Below are 20,013 nucleotides of genomic sequence, written 5' to 3' on the forward strand. Positions count from 1 at the left end.
ACAGCTCCTTTCCCCCTCTCCTTACCATGCTCTTTTCATGTAAGCAATCACCTGTACCTAAAGCATGAAACATTTGCTTTTATATAACTAATTTCCCAATATAAAGCACCTACAAAACTGCTTGCACGTAAAAAAAGATGATTACAAAGTATCACTACTAATATCAATATTACTAACATCAACCTTTAAGCATAATAAAATCCCTTCAGTATTTTTCACATTGTGGGAAGTCAGCTTCCCAGAGAAGTAAATATTAAAAGGCAGAAAAATATATTTCCTCAAAAGATATTGAAGAACCAGAAAAGCATGCCCAGTTTGCTTAATAGCCCCAGCTCTCCCTTTCCCAAGCTCTGTACAAATGCAGATGTAGGAGGCCCAGGCTAGAAGCTTAGGAAGACAAAGACCTAAAATCTACATACCCCACCCAAACTCTAAGACAGGACATAATAGGGCTAGCCCACAGATGCCAAAGGGCAAACCCAGACTCAGCTCAGAATACGTGACACAGGAAATAGCCTCAAACAGGAACACGAAATCATTCAAAAAAAAAGGCTCAAGAGGGTATAAAAACCCACTCCCTACATGTGCTCAGTCCTTTTTTTTCCCCTGCCAGAGCCATCTTTCTTTCTGGCTCTGCTCTTCAATAAACTGTAACCTTCTTTCTAAAGCAGTTGCCATGTTGTTTATCCCCGGCTTGGATGAATCACGATGTAGACTTTACTTTCAACAACATACTCTGTCTTTGCAATATTTTTTAATTAGCTATCCTGGGCTAAAAACAATTACTTTAGGCCATATGAGATAGAATGGTTTTTGAAGCAGTAATATTTTAATTATTAATTAGTACATTTTGTTGCTTAGGACTAGTTTATATTTTATCTGTGATTGCCCAGACACTGAAACAAATTTGGAGACCTAGTTATATTGATATATTATTAGTTGTTATTGATCAAATCTGCTTTAGGTTAATGTTCAGCATATCCAGGGCTTTTTTTCTCATAAAACGCTCAGAACGGAGTTCCGGCACCTTTTTTGGATGGAACGTTGTAGAGTAGGCAAGGCGGGTTGTATGACTTGTGTGAGTTCCGGCACCTTTTTCTTTTACAAAAAAAGCACTGAGCATATCTATGTAGAACCTTCATTCTATTTATCTTTGACTTCTTAAATCATGCTTTTAATGAACATAAGCTGATGCTTTATTTTTTCAGATATTGGTCATAGTATGAGATTTCAGGGATTATTTTTAACTATAGTTTGGGAAACACTGGGTTGAAATTTGAATTTATAGAATCAATGGATAGCCTCACTCATTTCTTTTGTTTTTGTTTTTTGTCTTTCTCTGATTATTGTATGAGCCAGCTGAATACTGATCCTTGGAAATACATATTGTTTAAATTATGACCAACAGATGTGAAGCTAACTCGTTCTCTAGGCTTAACAGAGTTATTCAGAGAAGGGTATTAGCAACGCACAGGGTTTGGCACATTGAACTTGCACTGGAAGAGTCAGCAACCTTAAAGAAAATATTGCTATTGTTCTAGTGAAACAATATCTTAGCAACCCGTGTTGAGTGTACATTACAAAAGACATGATACAGTATAAGAAGTTTCTGTTTTCTCTGTAACCACAACCTGAACCTCTTGCTGAAGAAAAGTACATGGAAACTCATAACGAAGCTGGAGAGAGAGAAAGGTAACCCATATTCAAAATAATGTAGCTTACCACCCACAACTTACCTTGGAATTTTTCCCCAGTGATGGAATCTGATGTGGCTGATCACATGACCCGTCTGAAGCTCAAACTCCTTGAAAAGGTAAGCTGACTTTTCTACAATGATATCCAAGCATTAACTATCCACTAATAGGGCAAAAAAGGATGGAAAAAACCCTATCAATTAAAATGGAGATTTTGCAATACAGATAGCTGTTAGCTGTTTCGTACTGAACATGTCAAGAGTGCTATGTATGCATAAAGGTGTACCTTTAATCAAATGTTCCTGATCCTTTGGGCCTCTCCCCAACTTGTCTTGAAGTCCCAACTGCCTATCAGAAAGCCCTACTGTCATAAACGCTACTGTCCTTATTGCCAAGCCATATCCTGCTTTTAATGCCTGTGTTCCCTAAACTGCTTTGAAGGCACCAAGTGACAAAATTACACATATTCTATATACTTGAAAGCTGCTCAAGAAATGTGTTAATATAGTGGAGGAAACCATACTTTTACACTGGTGCAGCTAAGGACAATATTATGCTGATTGCTGGCTAGGGTTAAGATGTAAAGCAAGTTCACAAGAAAGAAAATGGATGTCAGAGGACATTGGTCAGAGTTCAAGAGAGATTTCTACCCTTATGCTGCACATTAGCAAATTGATTTCTACGTAATTCAAGGTTTATCTAAAGTTTGATTATTTCCTGCTGATTCCTTTTTATTATTATTAAAAAAAACATTAAAATTAATGTCAGAAGTTACAGGTTTTTTTTAAAAAGAATCCTGTTATATTGTTCCGTAGAAATTAGAAAATGAACATGAAAACGTGGATGACTCGAAATCACCTGTCTCTTCAAGTAAGCAATTAAAGCATATTTGTGCTGGAATTAAGTATGATGTCAAGTCATGGATTGCAATAAAAAATTTTGCAGAATTAATCCCATCTGAATTTAATATTTGCCTAAAAATCTTTTATCACACAAAGCTTTATTTATGTTATTTGTGTTTATTTGTATTAATTAGGTTAATTGCTACACATGTAGAGGATGAAAGTTAAAACTATCAGAAAGTTAACAAGAGCATTAATCTAGGATTGCAGGTCTGTGCATATCTACTTGTAGAGCTGTCCTGTACCATTAAACAGAAATCTCCATGTAGCAGTACTTACCTCTTTATTAGTATGTTGATATACTATATATTGTTTTTATTACTTTTAATTATCTGTTTAATGTGTTTATAATTTATTATTAACTGCTCGGAGACTATCAGATCTGGGATAGATTACAAATATTGCATATAAATAAATAACAAACATGGATTGGCTTGAGTTGCAGAAGCCCTTGCCAAAAAATATGACACTCCTTTCCCAGTTCTTTCTCTATGGGCTTCAAATGTCAGCTTCAAGATCTTCTTTAAGCCGAGCGATACATTTTTGAATTGTGCGGATTTGCAGTAGCTGCTTTGACTTCTTTTAAGGAGGTTGTTGGGGGTGACAGAAGAAAAGAACATCCTGTTTCCAGCAATTTTTACAGTGGCTATAACTTCCTACCATGAAGGGATGGATGCAAGTGACTGGAGATGTCCCTTCCTGCTACAGTCTGTAGAGCATCACCATATATGACAGACTGGGGAGAATTAGAGCTTTTCCAGTCCCTCTGCTCCCAAGCAGAAGCAACACATTCGCTTGTGCCTTGTCCCAACCTGTGCTCGCCCAATGGAAAAAGCCTCCACTGGCTACTCAGGATATCCATTGCCTCCTAACGAGTGAATGGTTGTTCAAACTGTTCTGCATGAAGAGTAATATGCTAGTTTTACTCTCTCTTTTCTCTTCACTTTTTTAAATGCGATATTAATGTCACCCACATTTTTTGCAGGAATTTATGACAATTATGGCTATGCCTTACAAAGTGCATTGAGAAGAAGGAAAGATCTTCTACAGCAGCTCAGAGTATGATATCCCTAATTCTTATCATTTTCTTTTAAAAAAACAGAATAAAATATACTTCCTTTTGCTCATTTTTACAATGTTAATACAATGTTAACATAGTTTAGCTCTTTGCCAGCTAATACTATCAGTTTAGATAAGGTGTAGTGAAAAGTAAAAATTCTAAGGAAAAGCAAAGTAATTTTGAATAGATAAATTTGGGAGGGGAGATAAGAAAACCCTTCTTTTTGCATCACGGTTCTTTTTTTGAAAAGGAAAATCTCTTATACAACTTTTAAAGTTTAATAAAATTGTGAAGTGGAGTTATGCAGTATCTCATCTATTTCCGTCCAATATGTTGAATACAATTAATGAAAAGTTTAATGTTCATTTTTTTGCTAATGTCTTTAGCAAGAAAAGATTATATACTGGAAATGTCTTCAGTTTCTGTCTAGTTGCAGGTTGGTTTTCTTTAAGCAAATATATGAGTTTAGAAAAAATATACTTTGTATTATAGGAACAAAATCTTTTGGAAGAACTTTCAGTACCACAAGGTTTACCCAGAATTCATAAAAAGCCCTTGAAGCCACATCATATCTACCAAATTCCTCCTCCTGCTCTGCCTCCATCTCCTCCTCCTCCTCCCCCTCCCCCTCCCCCTCCCCTTCCCCCTCCCACTATACCTCAACAACCAAGAATTATCCAGCAAACAGTAAGTGTATTCTGCTTTATTTCAAGGAGGAATAAAAAAAATCATCAAACTAATCCAAGCAAAATCAACTGTGGGCAGCATGAATTCATTATGTGACAAGTCTGGAACATTATTTCATCAGTAACATCATGATTTCATAAGATCTCTTGCAATATTATTGGCTTGCTAGGCTGACTGAGGGGGGGACGCCGTTCCCTACCACGCTCTGTGCTGGTCTCACCCCCTAGTGACTTCAGGCTCTTACGGTGAAGCAGCACATCCCACCATCGTCGCCAGTGTTGTGTATTTGGTTTTTTCAGGCATTGAGCGAGATGGAGGGTTCAAACAGCAACAGGCTTTATTGAAGGTCAGAACATAACAGAAAAAAACTAGGAGCTGCTGCACAGCTATTTATATGGTTGGCCGATAAGCGGCGACCAATAGATTTAATGCAGCAGTTTCCCGCCCAAAAACTTACTTAACTGGCTAGAGACAGCCAGTCTAGGCCGGCCCAGCAACCGTTAAAAAAAACATAAAGTGAATTCAGCCATTAGCAAAGAGTTTAACATAAGCAAGCAATTACAGCATATAAGGCTAATACATTACACCCCTTCCCCCTGGATAGCACACACATTCATTTGGTTACAAAATCTTGTAGGTACTTGGGGGGGTCTTCATGCTCGTTCGGAGCATCGGGGGGCTACTGGGAACTCCCGGTCTACCTGCTTGCCTGCTGTGCTGGGTAGGCCCGGGCTCTGCGGTTCAGTGGAATCAAAACGACTCGAGTGCCTTTGGCTGGCCTGTCCCAGTGGGCCCAAACCAAACTCCAATTGTGCTGCGAAATCAGCAGGGCTGCTACTGGTTGTTGGATGACTGTCCGGCTCCTGTGGTACAGTCTGTGTCTCCAGGGAAAGCGCTTCTACAGCCCTGTCCCTGTTCTCTTGTGCAAGAGCATGCAAACTGCTCTGCTGGAATACTGGCTTGTGGACTCAATGTCTGTCCCTCTTGGAAGTCCTGAACCAGTGACTGCTCTGCTAGCCTCCAGTGCAACTGATCAATATGTGGGTGAATGACTTGCCCATCTTCCAGGACCACCTCGTAGGAGAGTGGTCCTGACATCTTAACAACCTTCGCTGCCACCCACAAAGCCCCCTGCCCATAATTCTGTATCCAAACCTGGTTCCCCACTTGTAAGTTCCTTGGTGCTTTTGGACAGGCTGTGTCAGAGGCTACTCTGTTGGAGTGCAGCCTGTCCAGCTTAGTTATTAGCCTCTTGCCCCAGTGAAGCTCTGCGGGGCTCTTGCCTGTGGCTGTGCAAGGTGTTGTGTGCTGGCATAATAGAAAATTGGCTGTTGTGATTCAGGGCCAGCCTGTGGATCCGGCAGCTGGCTTGGATGCCTCGGATGACTCAGACGAGGGGGAGGAGGAGGGTGTGGAAGACGAACTTGTTGATGATGGCTTGGAGGCTTCGCAGAGCCCCCAGCCAGGGCCCTCTTCTCAGCTGCGCGAGCCCGATAGTGCGGAGGATGATGACCCACAGCTGGCCCTGTTCAAGGACGCCCGACGCAGGAGGCAGTCAAGCAGGAACAAGCAGAGAAAGGCTGTGGGACTCCTCGGAAGGAGGCACAGGGAGGCCACGCCCTGAACTCTACATAAAAGGAGTGTTTGGGGAAGGGCTGGTTGCTGAAAGCAACCGTTCCGTTTGAGGATCAAAGTTCCGGTATCTTGTTTCATGTTCTGTTGTTTTGCTTGTGAATTAAACTTGGCAGACGCTTTCCAGCCTCAAACGCTCTCCAGTCTCTACTGTTTGCACAGGGGTTGCCTTTCTGCAAGGCCGGTAGCAGGCTGGTTCAGAACATTGGCCAGCCTGTGGTGCCAATCCCCTGTAGCAATGCATTTGAGGGATTCTTTGGTTGTATGAACCAAAGAACCATTCTGCCTGTCTGTTCAATGATGGGTGGAAGGGAGCCAACATGGCATGCCTTATGAGGTTGGCCCTGAGAAAGGCCTGGAATTCTGACGCAGTGGGCTCCATTGTCAGAGACTACAACGTCCGAAAGCCCATGTGTTACAAACAGTGACCTCAACATCTGGATGGTCCTTGCAGTAGTCATATTGGGAATTGGAACCACCTCCAACCATTTAGAGTGGCTATTGACCACTATTAAAAACAACTGTCCCTGAAAGGCCCCAGAGAGATCTACGTGGATTCTTGACCACGGTGTGTGCATTTCCTCCCATCAGTGGACAGGGGCCTGCGGCATCTCCAATCTGGACTGTTGACACGTGTAACACCTGTGTGCTTGGGCCTCGATAGCTTTATCTAGCCCTAGCCACCAGAGGTACCTCCTCACCTCCATATGAAGGTGCATTCATATGGACGATGCCCGGATGGCCTTCATGCAGAGACTGGAGAAACCTGAGCCTGAGACTGTTTCCCATCAGCCAACAAGTGGCTCAGCACAGCCCCAACCCCTTATGGGGACGCATCACATGCGATGCAAACTGGGAGCTTTTCGTTAAAGTGTGTGAGCACTGAGTTCGAGGATAACAGCACTTTGACAGGCTGGAAACTCCTTTCATGGATCTTGGTCCACTGCCACTGAGTGTTTTTAAAAGCCAGTCTAACAGCTCTGCCACTGCGGCCCTGTTAGAGAGGAATCCATGATAAACATTTAGGAGGCCCAAGAAGGTTTGAAGCTCTCCCTTGGACCTTGGTCTTGGTGCCAGCTGAATTGTTTTCATCTTTGACTCTGCAAGATGGATGCCCTTGGCATCGATCCGAAACCCAAGGAATTCTGACGACTGAACCCCAATCTTGCATTTGTCTTTCCTTAATCTAAGTCCTGCAGCGTGGAACCGCTGAAGGATGGCACGAAAGCTGCTCAGGCAGAACTTCTGTAGATTCCCCAGCAATGAGTACATCATCAAAGTAGGGGCAGACCCCCAGAATGCCCTTGAGCGTATGCTCCATTACTCCTTGGAAAATCCCTGGGGCTACACTCACCCCAAATTGTAGTTGCTTGACCTTGAAGGCCCCCCTATGAGTAACAATCATTTGGGCGGCTCCTGTGGCCTCGTACACTGGCAGCTGTTGATAGGCCTGCGCTAAATCTAATTTAGCAAACACACAGCCTCCATGCAACGATGCCAGAATATGGCTGACGACTGGGACAGGGTACACATGCTGCTGTAGTGCCTGGTTAATGGTACACTTGTAATTAGCACATATTTGTACCTCTCCGTTGGCCTTGAGTAGCATTACAATGGGGGTCTCCCACTCCCCACTGTCTACAGGCTGCAAAACCCCCTGACTGACAAGTTTGTCCAGCTCTGCATCAGTTTTATGCTTTAACACAAATGGCACACCATGGGGCTTAACCCGGATTGGCGCGACCTGTGGATCAAGTTTAAAAGCTATTGGAGGGCCCTTGTACTCTCCCAAACTCCCAAACTTTGGGCCGAAAACATCTGTGAATTCCTTGCAGACAGAAGACAGGTCTGTCGTTTGTGTTCAGTGAATGCCGGTTACTTGGATGCCCAATGGATCGAACCAATCGAGCCCTATGAGGCTCGTACATTGGCCATCTACCACAATAACATCTAGTGGGCCTGAAAAGCCCTTGAATTTCACAGGAAGTGTGACTTCACCCTTGACCACCACTCTGGAATTATGGAAGTCGGTGAGTAAAATATTAGATGGTCGAAGCTTGACCCATCTGTTGCTACGGCTGCAAACTTGCCGAAAGGTTCCGATGGAGATGATGGACACAGCTGAGCCTGTGTCCAGTTCCATTTTACATGGAACTCCTTGAAGTTCAACCTGCAGTTGCAACTTCTGTTTAAGAGGTCAGTGGGCACCAATGCGGAACATGCTCCGGCAACTGGAGCAGAACCCTACTTGGTGTTGCCCCGGGGCCCTGGTACCTCTCCTGAATGGCTCGTCTGGCTGGCGGTCCCTCTGGCAACCTTGACAGATGGCGGCAATTTGGCTTGGTTTCCCACACGCCTGGCACGTGGCTGTTCTGAAACAGCAGTCCACACGTTGATGGCGGCCTTTGCAGCCCAAGCACCTCGGGAACAGAACTGCCTTGTCAGATGGCCTCAGTCCCCTTTCTTGGTGCCTCTGAATCTTGTCGACTTCGTGGTTGTAGTCGGTGTCTTCCAACCATTCGGCGTCCTCATGGTGGACGGTTTCTGTGTTTGGCGCACTTTTGGAGGGCCTCAGTGCCTTCATGGCCCCTCTGGCGGCTTCGTCTGCCATGACCTCCTTTAAGGCCTCTTGGGGTGAGAGAGTCTCCAAGGTGAAGAGTTTTTGTTGCAGCTCTCTGTTCCTGAGTCCACAGACTAAGCGGTCTTAGTCACTCTTCTAAGTTGGAGAAATTGCAGAGTCGCGATGCTTGACAAAGTGCTGCGATGAATTCTGTCGCCGATTCGCTGGGTTGTTCGCATTGCTTGGAGGCATGCCTCCATGCTATCACGGATAGATTTGGCTCGAAGTGGTCACATAGTTTTTTCTTTGTCAGCATAGGTGATGGTTTCCAGTAACACTGGGGTGACCAAGTTCTCAGCGATATCGAAGATGGCTGGGCCGCACACACAGGGAAGGGTCGCGGCCTTCAGCCCATTTTCGCTGACTTGATTGGCCCGCAGGTAGTTCTTTACATGGGAAATGTAGGACAACCATCTCTCTGGGTGCGTCACGTTGAACTCTTCAACCTTTCTGACCTTCTCCATGGTGCATAGTCTTCGCGGCTCGTGTCTTGCGTTGCCTTGTGCTGCTGGCTTCTGTGTAGGCCCTGGGATGGATCCTCAGGGCGGGGTGGCCTCCAGCATGGCTTGCTAGGCAGACCGAGGGGGGAGCCATTCCCTACTAGGCTCTGTGCTGGTCTCACCCCCCTAGTGACTTCAGGCTCTTATGATGAAGCAGCACATCCCACCGTCATCGCCAGTGTTGTGTATTCGGTTCTTGCAGGCATTGAGCGAGATGGAGGGTTCAGACAGCAACAGACTTTATTGAAAGTCAGAACATAACAGAAAAAAAGCTAGGAGCTGCTGCACAGCTATTTATAAGGTTGGTCGATAGGCAGCGACCAATAGATTTAATGCAGCAGTTTCCCACCCAAAAACTTACTTAACTGGCTGGAGACAGCCAGTCTAAGCCGTCCCAGCAACTGTTAAAAAAACATACAAGTGAATTCAGCCATTAGCAAAGAGTTTAACATAAGCAAGCAATTACCTCATGTAAGGCTAATACATTACAGCTGCTACAAATGCTGCTCTGGACAGCTAATCAACATAGAGGATGAAATACAAATAAGTTATATTTAAAACGCTTGTGTTGTATTTTTTCCTCTATTGTTAAATTAAATCTAAGTTAACTTCCCACTTCTTTGTATTTTATTTTTATTTATTTATTTTAATTCCATTTATATCCCGCCCTTCTCCGAAGACTCAGGACGGCTTACAAGCTTAGCAGTAGCCTTCATTCTATGTATATGCCTGCTTATTAGGGCGTTCACACACACCCCCAAGCGGCATTATTACAAAGTCAGCTTATTGCCCCCAACAATCTGGGTCCTCATTTTACCTACCTCGGAAGGATGGAAGGCTGAGTCAACCTTGAGCCTGGTGGGATGCGAACCTGCACTAATTGCAGGCAGCTGGTGTTACTTAAGGAGGCATTAGCCCACTGCTCCACCAAGGCTCTTGTAATGATTTTATTCTGTGATGATCTTTTCAATGTTCATGAATCAGCATACAATTCTTCAGAACATACAGCTTTGCTGGCCTCTGTTCTCTCCATTAAACTCTTCTTAGCTTTCACTGTTGGTTTGCTCAGTGAATTCTATGTAAGTATAACATTTTAATTGTTTAATATGTTGTCTATTAACTTAATTCAGCTACAGATATAAGAATGGAGCTACGGTTTATTCTTTAACCATTCTTTTTCCATCTTTTTTCTTTTGCAAGTTACCACAGCAACCAGCAACCATAATTCAACAAATACCTTCATATCAGCCACCACTCATTACACAGATTCCATCTCCACAGTCCTTTTCAGTACCTAGATCTGGGAGTATTAAAGAAGGTATTTGTGCTCAAAAACTATAACTATGTGTACACTGTAGGAATAACTCTCATTTAATATAATAGAACTAACTTCAAGTCCTAGGAAATATAACTAAGATTACAGTATGCTGCAGAGCTACAACTCTATACAAATTGACTCAGAATTAAGTCCATTGGGCCTAAAATGGATAGGATTGTTGATATGGCTCCCATCTATGTACCCAAATTCAAGAGTAGGATCATTTGGATTCAGGGAGACTAGCAAGATTTTTTCCCTTCAATTGTGTTCGATTCTTGGACACTGTCTGAACAAGCCCCTGCAATTTTCTTGGCAAAGTTTTTCAGAAATGCTTTGTTCTTGCCTTCTTTCCAGGGCCTGAGAGAGAATGAGCTGGCTTTGGGGACTGGAACTCACAGCCTGCCATTTTCTAACCTGGTGCCTTAACCACTAGACTGAATTGAGTCTTAACTTTTAACTAAAATACCATAGAGAGTGTCAAATATTCTCTCTTAATTTTCCCACTTATGAGGTTTGGGGATGCAATTTAAAAAGTAAAGAGTAGCTATGGAAAGAGTCTTTTTAGAATTAGTCTGCTAGAATAAGAGGAACTTACTTTACACTTTACTGTAATAACTTCTCTCTCTCTCTGTGTGTGTTATGTACTGGATAAATTTAATACATGCAACAAAGCAAGGACTTGTGGATAAGATAATGGCACCAAATGACAGGAAATCTAGATCTGCATACAATACAAGTGCTAATCTTAAATTACAATCAGACAATCCAAATAAATAAAGGGACAGAAACGATTTAGTCACACAACTGACTAGTGTAGCATTAAAAAGAAATAAAACCATTCATGGCACTTTTTCCCTGACAACTTTACCTTACTGGCAAGGGTGTCTGCAGGGAGGATCAACAGCATCAAAATGTCAGGCATAAGCAACAGAAGGCAGAATGATGCCTTTGAGAATGTATTTATTTCCCGCCTTTATTATTTTTACATACCTCAAGGCATGAACATATCCAACAAACCTTCCTCCTCCTGTTTTCCCCACAATGACAATCCTGTGAGGTGGGCTGGTTTGAGAGAGAATTACAGGCCACCCAGCTGGCTTTCATGGCCAAGGCAGGATTTGAACTCACTTGCTCTTGCTTTTTAGCCTGATGCCTTAACCATTAGACCAAATTGGCTACTACAATAGCATGCATGGGGCAGTTGTCTTCAGCTTCTCCAATGCCATATTTTCCTGGGATCCCAGTACAGGTGTAGAGAATAGCTGAGAAAACGTGGGCAAAGATGTGGCTGCTTTAAGGAGCTACAAAAGATGATACCTGAACACTCTACACACTCTAAATGCAGAGCGTTACCAAACTAATATTACTTTGATATAATGTAGGCAAGTAGTTAGGAACCTCCTTGATTTTTTTCATTCAATTGAAATATTTATAATAACCTTTCCTTAGCAACGTCAGAGTCTTTGAATCATTTATAGACTTTAAACTTAAAGGAATTATTGAACTAATTATTTCCATCTTTGTTGAGCACACTGTGTACATATGTAGTACGTCCACTGTGTAACTTATTAAACTTCTTAACGTGTTATTTTTTGTACTTTTAAAATATAAATTTTGCAGCTCAGCTAACACTAGAGTGGTTGCTTTAAAAAAAGATATTGATCTAAGAGATTAAGCTGTTCAAAAGGCTGCACTTCACCATTTGGATTACATTATGTTCTCCATTATAACCATAGGGTGGGCTTAAATTGTCCTTTATCCTTTATAGATATGGTAGAAATGATGCTAATGCAAAATGCACAGATGCACCAAATCATTATGCAGAACATGATGCTGAAATCTTTACCACTGTCGTATTCACCAACTAATGGGTATGGGGTCCCGATGCTTCAACATGGACAACAGGTAGCTATGTTTTTAAAGGACTTTCAGTAATAATAGTTGAGTCAAATCTGTAAATTTATGTGTGCTAATCATTTTAATGGTCAGTGTCATTCTAAGATTCTTAATTATAGTGTACAGGTAATTCTCATTTAAGGACCACAATTAGGACTGGCAGCTCTGTCATTAAGCAGAATAGTGGCTAACTGGCAAATCACACAACTGGGACTACGCTTTTCTTTTCCCCACTCTCCCACTTCTTAAATGCTCAGGCCGACACTGGGATAATTAGCAAGAAGGGAATTCATGTTTCTAGTTACATTCATTGGAGAAGAAAGGATTATAAGTGAGTAAATAAGAAGGCACATTATGGGGAATTACATCAAAAGGAATGCACTGGCATCAGGAGTCACGAGCGTACTATATAAACAGCCTGCTGTATACCCCATTGTGTGCTGCTTACTTCTTATAATACCTTCCACTCCAGTATCTCTGCTGTGTGTGTAGGGGAGAGATTAGCAGTTTTTGTAGGCAATCTCCCCTGTATCTGACCCTTTTTTCTCCTTTTTTTCTAATTTGAAACCTATGCTTTACAATGCTTAAAAATTTCAGTACTGAAGTTACTTCTTTGAACTGCATGAAGAAGTATAATAGTTTTGGCAAACATCAAATATATGTTAGCATTTCCAATCAAAACAACTGAAAATATTATAGAGTGAAATGTTTTGTGCTTTTTGCAACATGAAAGGTTGCCTCTCCCTCAGTGGAATTTTTTATGATGGAAAGTAAGTTTGTCACTGATTCATTAATGCATTTTGTGAGTCTGAAACAAAGGAGAAAAAATGGATTTTAAACCATAAGCTTCAAATCAGTATCGGAATCACGAAATCATTTGACTTCATGTATTTAAATATATTATCCTGATCTTTTTAAATTTATCTGCAGCTTACTGCTCCTGTTCCAATAAGAGTGGAGAAATCACAACCACCAACTGTACATCATCATCACTACACATCTTTAGGAGCACCAGTTATTCCTTCTCAAAGTGGCTTCCCCATGTGGCCATTAGTTCTGCAACCTGGCCCTAGCCCACAACAGGAGGGTTTCCCATCTGAAGTACATAATCTGCCCATTCCAGTCAATGCATCACACACGTAAGGAAAATTGGTTTAAAAACTTTCTAAGACATTTGTTCTATTTGTTCCCTTTTTACAGTATTCCAGTTCAGGTATATTTCTTCAAGTATTATGTATATATAAAGAATCACAGAAAAACAACAATGAATTGTTGTGAAATATCAAAAGTCATGTTTTCAGGATGAGCAGGTTCTGTTATATTCCATTGTATCAATCTCATTTCAAGCAGATGTTAAGTCTTTGTAGCCTTTGAAAAGTTTCCCTCTAGCTAGTCATACATGAATTATTTTCAATTGCTCAAAGGTGCACTAAAAGGAAAAATTAGATAAATCACATAAAGTTAGTTCATTGTGTAAATATATATTTCTAATTACACATTTTTCTTCCCCAAGTGTCCCACCACACAGACTGCTTGGATTACCTTCGGGTTTGTAGATTCCATAACAACTGTCTAGAAAAGGTAATATGAGTGTAGCTTCCTATATTTATATCAGGGCTATGTCAGCATGCCCAATTAGTCTTTTTCTCCCTGCTAACTCAATAGATTTGAGATTTTTAAATTGTTCCACCAGGCACAACTAACAGCAAATTGCCACGTAACAGTGATGTTAGTCAGTTTACCCTATTGGGCTTTTCTCATAATCTTGTTGAGCTTTTCTGCTTTCATAAAGTGAGGGCAGGATAAAGTTGACCAGTCTTGGATCTGGGAAAGTCCCCTCTAGATTTATAGGAGTACAAACACTTTGGCTAGACGTGGTGGGAATTATAGCCCAACACCCCTGAAAGCTTGAGTTTGGACATTTTCAAATCTGTATCGCCTATTGAGGAAGAAAGTCACCAAGCATCTTTTCCCTATTACTCTGTAGCATAGGAGTTCTGGTTATGTTTTCTTGCGCGAAACTTCTATCTGTTCAGCTGATCACTGATACCTAAGATTCTCCCGGAGCGTCTGGGACAGAGAACTCCTGTTTAGGAGAGCTAATCTGTGTATTAGATAATGTAATCTTATAAAGACAAAGCTGTAAGTTCCCATAGATTTTACTACAGAATTTATACTAGACCCCATTTGATGTTTTAGACACCATGATTGCATAGCAGTATTTGCTGAGTTCAGAATGTGAATGAAAATAGCACCTGGATGGATTGGAGAGCGTATTATGTACCTTCTCAATGATTCTAGATAAAATATTGGTCTCAAAAGAAGCTGAGAAAATTTTATTTTACCTGAAATGGAGTTATATTTTTAATAATTTCCTTTTCTCTGGATACATATTTTCTTTCCTGTCAGAATTAGGATGATGATGAATAGCTTATACAGTTTACCATTCTGTGTTGTTGTTGTTAGTTGCGAAGTCGTGTCCAACCCATTGCGACCCCATGGACCACGTTCCTCCAGGCTTCCTGTCCTCTACCATCTTCTGGAGTCCACTTAAGCTCACGCCTACTGCTTCAGTGACTCCATCCAGCCACCTCATTCTCTGTCGTCCCCTTCTTCTCGTGCCCTCAATCTTTCCCAGCATTAGGCTCTTCTCCAGTGAGTCCTTCCTTCTCATTAGGTGGCCAAAGTATTTGAGTTTCAGCTTCAGGATCTGACCTTCTAAAGAGCAGTCAGGGTTGATCTTCTTTAGGACTGACGCCTTGCAGTCCAAGGGACTCGCAGGAGTCTTCTCCAGCACCATAGTTCAAAGGCCTCAATTCTTTGGCGCTCAGCCTTTTTTATTGTCCAACTTTCACAGCCATACATTGCAACTGGGAAAACCATGGTCTTGACTATTTGCAATTTTGTTGGCAGGGTGATGTCTCTGCTTTTTAGTGTGCTGTCTAGATTTGCCATGGCTTTCCTCCCCAGGAGCAAGTGTCTTTTAATTTCTTGGCTGCAGTCCTCATCTGCGGTGATCTTGGAGCCCAGGAAAATAAAATCTGTCACTACCTCCATTTCTTCCCCATCTATTTGCCAGGAATTGAGAGGGCCGGATGCCATGATCTTGGTTTTCTTAATGTTGAGTTTCAAGCCCACTTTTTCACTCTCCTTCTTCACCTGCATCAAGAGGCTCTTTTGTTCCTCTTCACTTTCTGCCATTAGAGTGGTATCATCTGCATATCTTAGGTTGTTGATATTTGTCCCGGCAATCTTAATTCCAACTTTTGATTCATCTAGCCCTGCCTTTTTCATGATGTGCTCTGCATACAAGTTAAATAGGCAGGGCGACAGTATACAGCCTTGCCGGACTCCTTTCCCAATTTTGAACCAATCAGTGGTTCCATGTCCAGTTCTCACTGTTGCTTCTTGGCCCGCATATAGGTTTCTCAAGAGACAAATAAGATGGTCTGGTACTCCCATCTCTTAAAGAACTTGCCACAATTTGTTGTGATCCACACAATCAAAGGCTTTAGCATAGTCAATGAAGCAGAAGTAGATGTTTTTCTGGAACTCCCTAGCTTTCTCCATGATCCAGCATATGTTGGCAATTTGATCTCTAGTTCCTCTGCCTCTTTGAAATCCTGCCTGTACTTCTGGTAGTTCTCGATCCACATACTGCTGGAGTCTAGCTTGTAGAATTTTAAACATAACTTTACTAGCATGTGAAATGAGAGCAACGGTGTGATAGTTTGAACATTCTTTGGCATTGGCTTTCTTTGGAATTGGAATGTAAACTGATCTTTTCCAATCCTGTGGCCACTGTTGAGTTTTCCAAATTTGCTGGCAAATTGAGTATAGTACTTTTACTGCATCGTCTTTTAAGATTTTGAATAGCTCAGCTGGAATACTGTCACCTCTACTAGCTTTGTTGTTGCTCAGATTTCCTAAGGCCCACTTCACTTTACATTCTAGGATGTCTGGCTCAGGGTCAGTGACCACCCAATCATGGTTATCTGGGATGTTAAGCTCATTCTTGTCTAGTTCTCTGGTCCTCCTTATTCTATTGTTTTCTTCTATTTCTTTGCATTGTTCATTTAAGAAGGCATTCTTATCTCTTCTAGCTATTCTCTGGAATTCTGCATTCAATTGGGCGTATCTTTCTCTTTCTCCATTGCCTTTTGCTTCCCTTCTTTCCTCAGCTATTTGCAAAGCTTCCTCAGACAGCCATTTTGCTTTCTTGCATTTCTTTTTCTTTGGGATGGTTTTAGTTGCTATCTCTTGTACAATATTGCGAACTCCACCCATAATTCTTCAGGCACTCTGTCTATCAGATCTAATTCCTTAAATCTATTTGTCACCTCTACTGTGTATTCATCAGGGATATGATTTAGTTCATATCTGAGTGGCTTAATCCTTTTCCCTACTTTCTTCAATTTAAGCCTAAATTTTGCAGCGAGAAGCTCATGATCTGAGCCACAGTCAGCTCCTGGTCTTGTTTTTACTGACTGTATAGAGCTTCTCCATCTTTGGCTGCAGAGCACATAGTCAATCTGATTTCTGTGTTGGCCGTCTGATGATGTCCATGTGTAGAGCCGTCTCTTGGGTTGTTGGAACAGAGTGTTTGCTATGACCATTGTATTCTCTTGACAAAATTCTATCAGCCTGTGCCCTGCTTAATTTTGTACTCCAAGGCCAAACTTGCCTGTTATTCCAGTTATCTTTTGGCTTCCTACTTTAGCATTCCAATCCCCCATGATGATAAGGACATCATTTTTTGGTTTTAATTCTATAAGGTGCTGTAAGGCTTCATAGAACTGGTCAATTTCATCCTCTTTAGCACCGGTGGTGGACATTGTTGTGTATGTAAATAGTTATTAAATAGGGAATTAGCTGATTGCAGAATAGCAGGGTTTTGAGCGGGAAATCCTGGTGCAATCATTGGTTGCAATAACCTAGGAGCGGGAAAATAAGCTCCATCGATTGGCTACACTTCAAACACTACCCCTATATAAGGTTGCAACATTTGACAGTTGACAGTTGACTTTGTGTATTCAATAAACTCGTTCATTGTTAAACCACTCTGAGTCCTTGTCTATCAGAACCAAACAATTGGCGACGAAGGTGGGATAGACAGAAGACCAGAGAATTGGCGGAATTGTCGCACAAAGGCGGCAAATTCGAATACGTGTCAAAGTCAACCGAGCGGCCGCGGCAGAACAAAAAAAAAGTCTCCGAATGGCGCAGATTGGGTCACTGAAGGAATTCGACCCAAACTTCCCCGAAGATTGGGAAGAATACGTAGGACAGGTCGAAGGGTTCCTGCTCGTGAACGGAATCACAGACGACCGGAAAAAAGCGGCAGCATTACTGACGATTTGCGGCACACCGGTCTATCGAGTCGCTGTCGGACTGTGTCAACCGCAACCGGTCTCAAGCGTGCTGTATGCCGATCTCCTAGCCAAACTAAAGGTCCACTTTACACCTAGGAGATCCGAACTATTCTGGCGGCGCATCTTCGAGAAAAGAAACCAGAGGCCGGGAGAATCCATACAAAAATTTGTCGCTGCCGTCAGGGAAGCCGCAGTACGATGTAAATATGATAATCTTGAAATAAGAATTCGCGACCGTGTAGTACTGGGCTTGAGAGACAAGCAGCTACAAAACAGAATTATATCCAAACCCACTGGCAATCTGCAGGAGGTGATCGACGAACTTTTAACGTACGAATCAACCGGGTATCGCGACCCCCCCCCGCAGTAGCATGGCAGCATCGTCCGAGATCAACCAAGAAGGCTATGTGGACTGTGGGGAGGTGGACCAACAGTGGGAAGAAGATATCGCGGAAGTCTCCAGGCGGTTCGGAAAATTGGCGCCAAGACAACCCAGAAGTGAAAGGCCCGAACCTGCCCGCCGTCAACAACCCGCAACTCCGCAAAGACAAGCGATGGCGACACAACGACCCTGGCGGGACACCACAACTAGACCGCGCGACATGGACAACCAGAACCGGTGTGGCAGCTGCGGAGGCAACCATCCCCGCGCCTCTTGCCGATTTCGTACCGCAAAGTGCAGGGCATGCGGCAAGACCGGCCACATCCAGGCCATCTGCAGGAGCCGTGTTCACGACAACCGCCTCCAAAAAATCGATGTGTGGGCCGAGGGTAAGGTAACCCCTAGTTTAAGTGGCAAGGAGACCCCTAAACCCTGGGTAAAATTTCCAAATCTAGGGGAGGTGGCGCGTGTCAGCCGGAGGAAACAGGGAAATGGGTACAATTTTCCTGGAGGAAAATCAAAAATTACAGTCCACCTGCAAGGGGTCCCTTGCAGAATGGAAATAGACTCAGGGGCTTCAGTGTCAATAATTTCCACTGAAACCCTTGAGAGGATAGAACAAATAAGTGGAAGGAAAATTCCACTTAATTCAACAAATATTCAATTAACCGACTTCCAGAAAAGCCCCATAAAAATAAAAGGGAAGGTCAGCCTTAGCGTTAAATTTAAGGGATTTAAGGGGATCTTAGAATTAATAGTCACGGAGGGACATAGGACTAGCTTAATAGGGGTTAACTGGTTCCCTGCCCTGGGCATTTGGATCGGGGGGATAAATTCAGTAATTAAAAATAAGACCCTCGAATCAGTCTGCAATGAATTTGCAGACGTATTCGATGGGTCTTTGGGTAGGTACAAAGGGCCCCCAATTAAATTTAACCTAGACCCCTCTGTAAAACCGATCAGGCTTAAGGCCCGAAGGGTACCTTTCACCCTAAAGGAAAAAATCGAGGCCGAGCTCGACAGGCTTGTAGGCCTAGGGGTACTAGAACCTGTTGAGGGTGGCTTGTGGGAAACGCCGATTGTCACACCCCTCAAACCCAATGGGGATGTGAGAATCTGCGCTGACTATAAGGCCACACTCAACATGGGAATGAAAAAGCATGCTTACCCGGTCCCGACGGTGAAGCAGGTCCTCGCCACGATCCAGGACGGCGCCATGTTTGCCAAGCTAGACTTGGTGCATGCATACTTACAGTTGACTGTTTCTAAAGAGGCTGCAGAGGCACAGACGATAGTTACCCACAAGGGGGCGTTCCAAGTCCATAGGCTGCAATTTGGCATTGCAGCAGCTCCAGGCATCTTTCAAGAAGTGATGGAGAGGACCTTAAAGGGCATACCTGGAGTATGCCCTTACTTTGATGATGTCCTGATAGCTGGAAAAGATGAGGAAATGTTAGTAGAGCGACTGGAACAGGTACTGGGTAGATTTAGGAGGGCTGGTTTGAAACTAAAAAGGGAAAAATGTAGCATAGGGGTTAAATCCACTGATTTTTTGGGGTTTAGAATTGATAAAAATGGAATCCACCCTACCCCTGACAAAATTAAAGCAATTAAATGGGCCCCAGAACCAAAGAATAAGGCAGAACTGCAGGCCTTCCTTGGACTGGTAAATTTTTACCATACGTTTGTGCCCCACAAGGCTGCCATCGCAGAACCCCTCCACAGACTCTTAGATAAGAAGACTCCTTGGCAATGGCTAGACAAACACAGAGTAAGTTTCCAAACTTTAAAGGACATATTGTCCAGTAAATCAACTGTAACCCACTTTATAGAAAATAAACCTATTTACCTGGCGTGCGATGCTTCGCCTTATGGTGTAGGGGCTGTAATCAGTCACTTAGACAAACAAGGAATACAAAGACCAATTGCATACTATTCACGCACACTAAC

At 42.7% G+C, this 20,013-nt stretch overlaps 1 protein-coding gene across 1 annotated transcript; it reads left to right on the plus strand.

The window, feature by feature from the left end:
- Positions 1-1,756: 1,756 nt before the first annotated feature.
- On the plus strand, positions 1,757-13,865 carry LOC310632378 (uncharacterized protein C21orf58; the record flags this gene model as incomplete). Its single annotated transcript, XM_083349578.1, has 8 exons — positions 1,757-1,813; positions 2,510-2,564; positions 3,582-3,655; positions 4,149-4,343; positions 10,296-10,413; positions 12,182-12,318; positions 13,240-13,448; positions 13,823-13,865. 8 exons carry the CDS (start codon positions 1,757-1,759, stop codon positions 13,863-13,865), a joined length of 888 nt encoding a protein of 295 aa, XP_083205704.1.
- Between the last annotated feature and the right edge of the window lie 6,148 nt (positions 13,866-20,013).

Source organism: Vipera ursinii (genome assembly GCF_947247035.1).
Source record: "Vipera ursinii genome assembly, chromosome: 1".
Lineage (NCBI taxonomy): Eukaryota > Metazoa > Chordata > Lepidosauria > Squamata > Viperidae > Vipera > Vipera ursinii.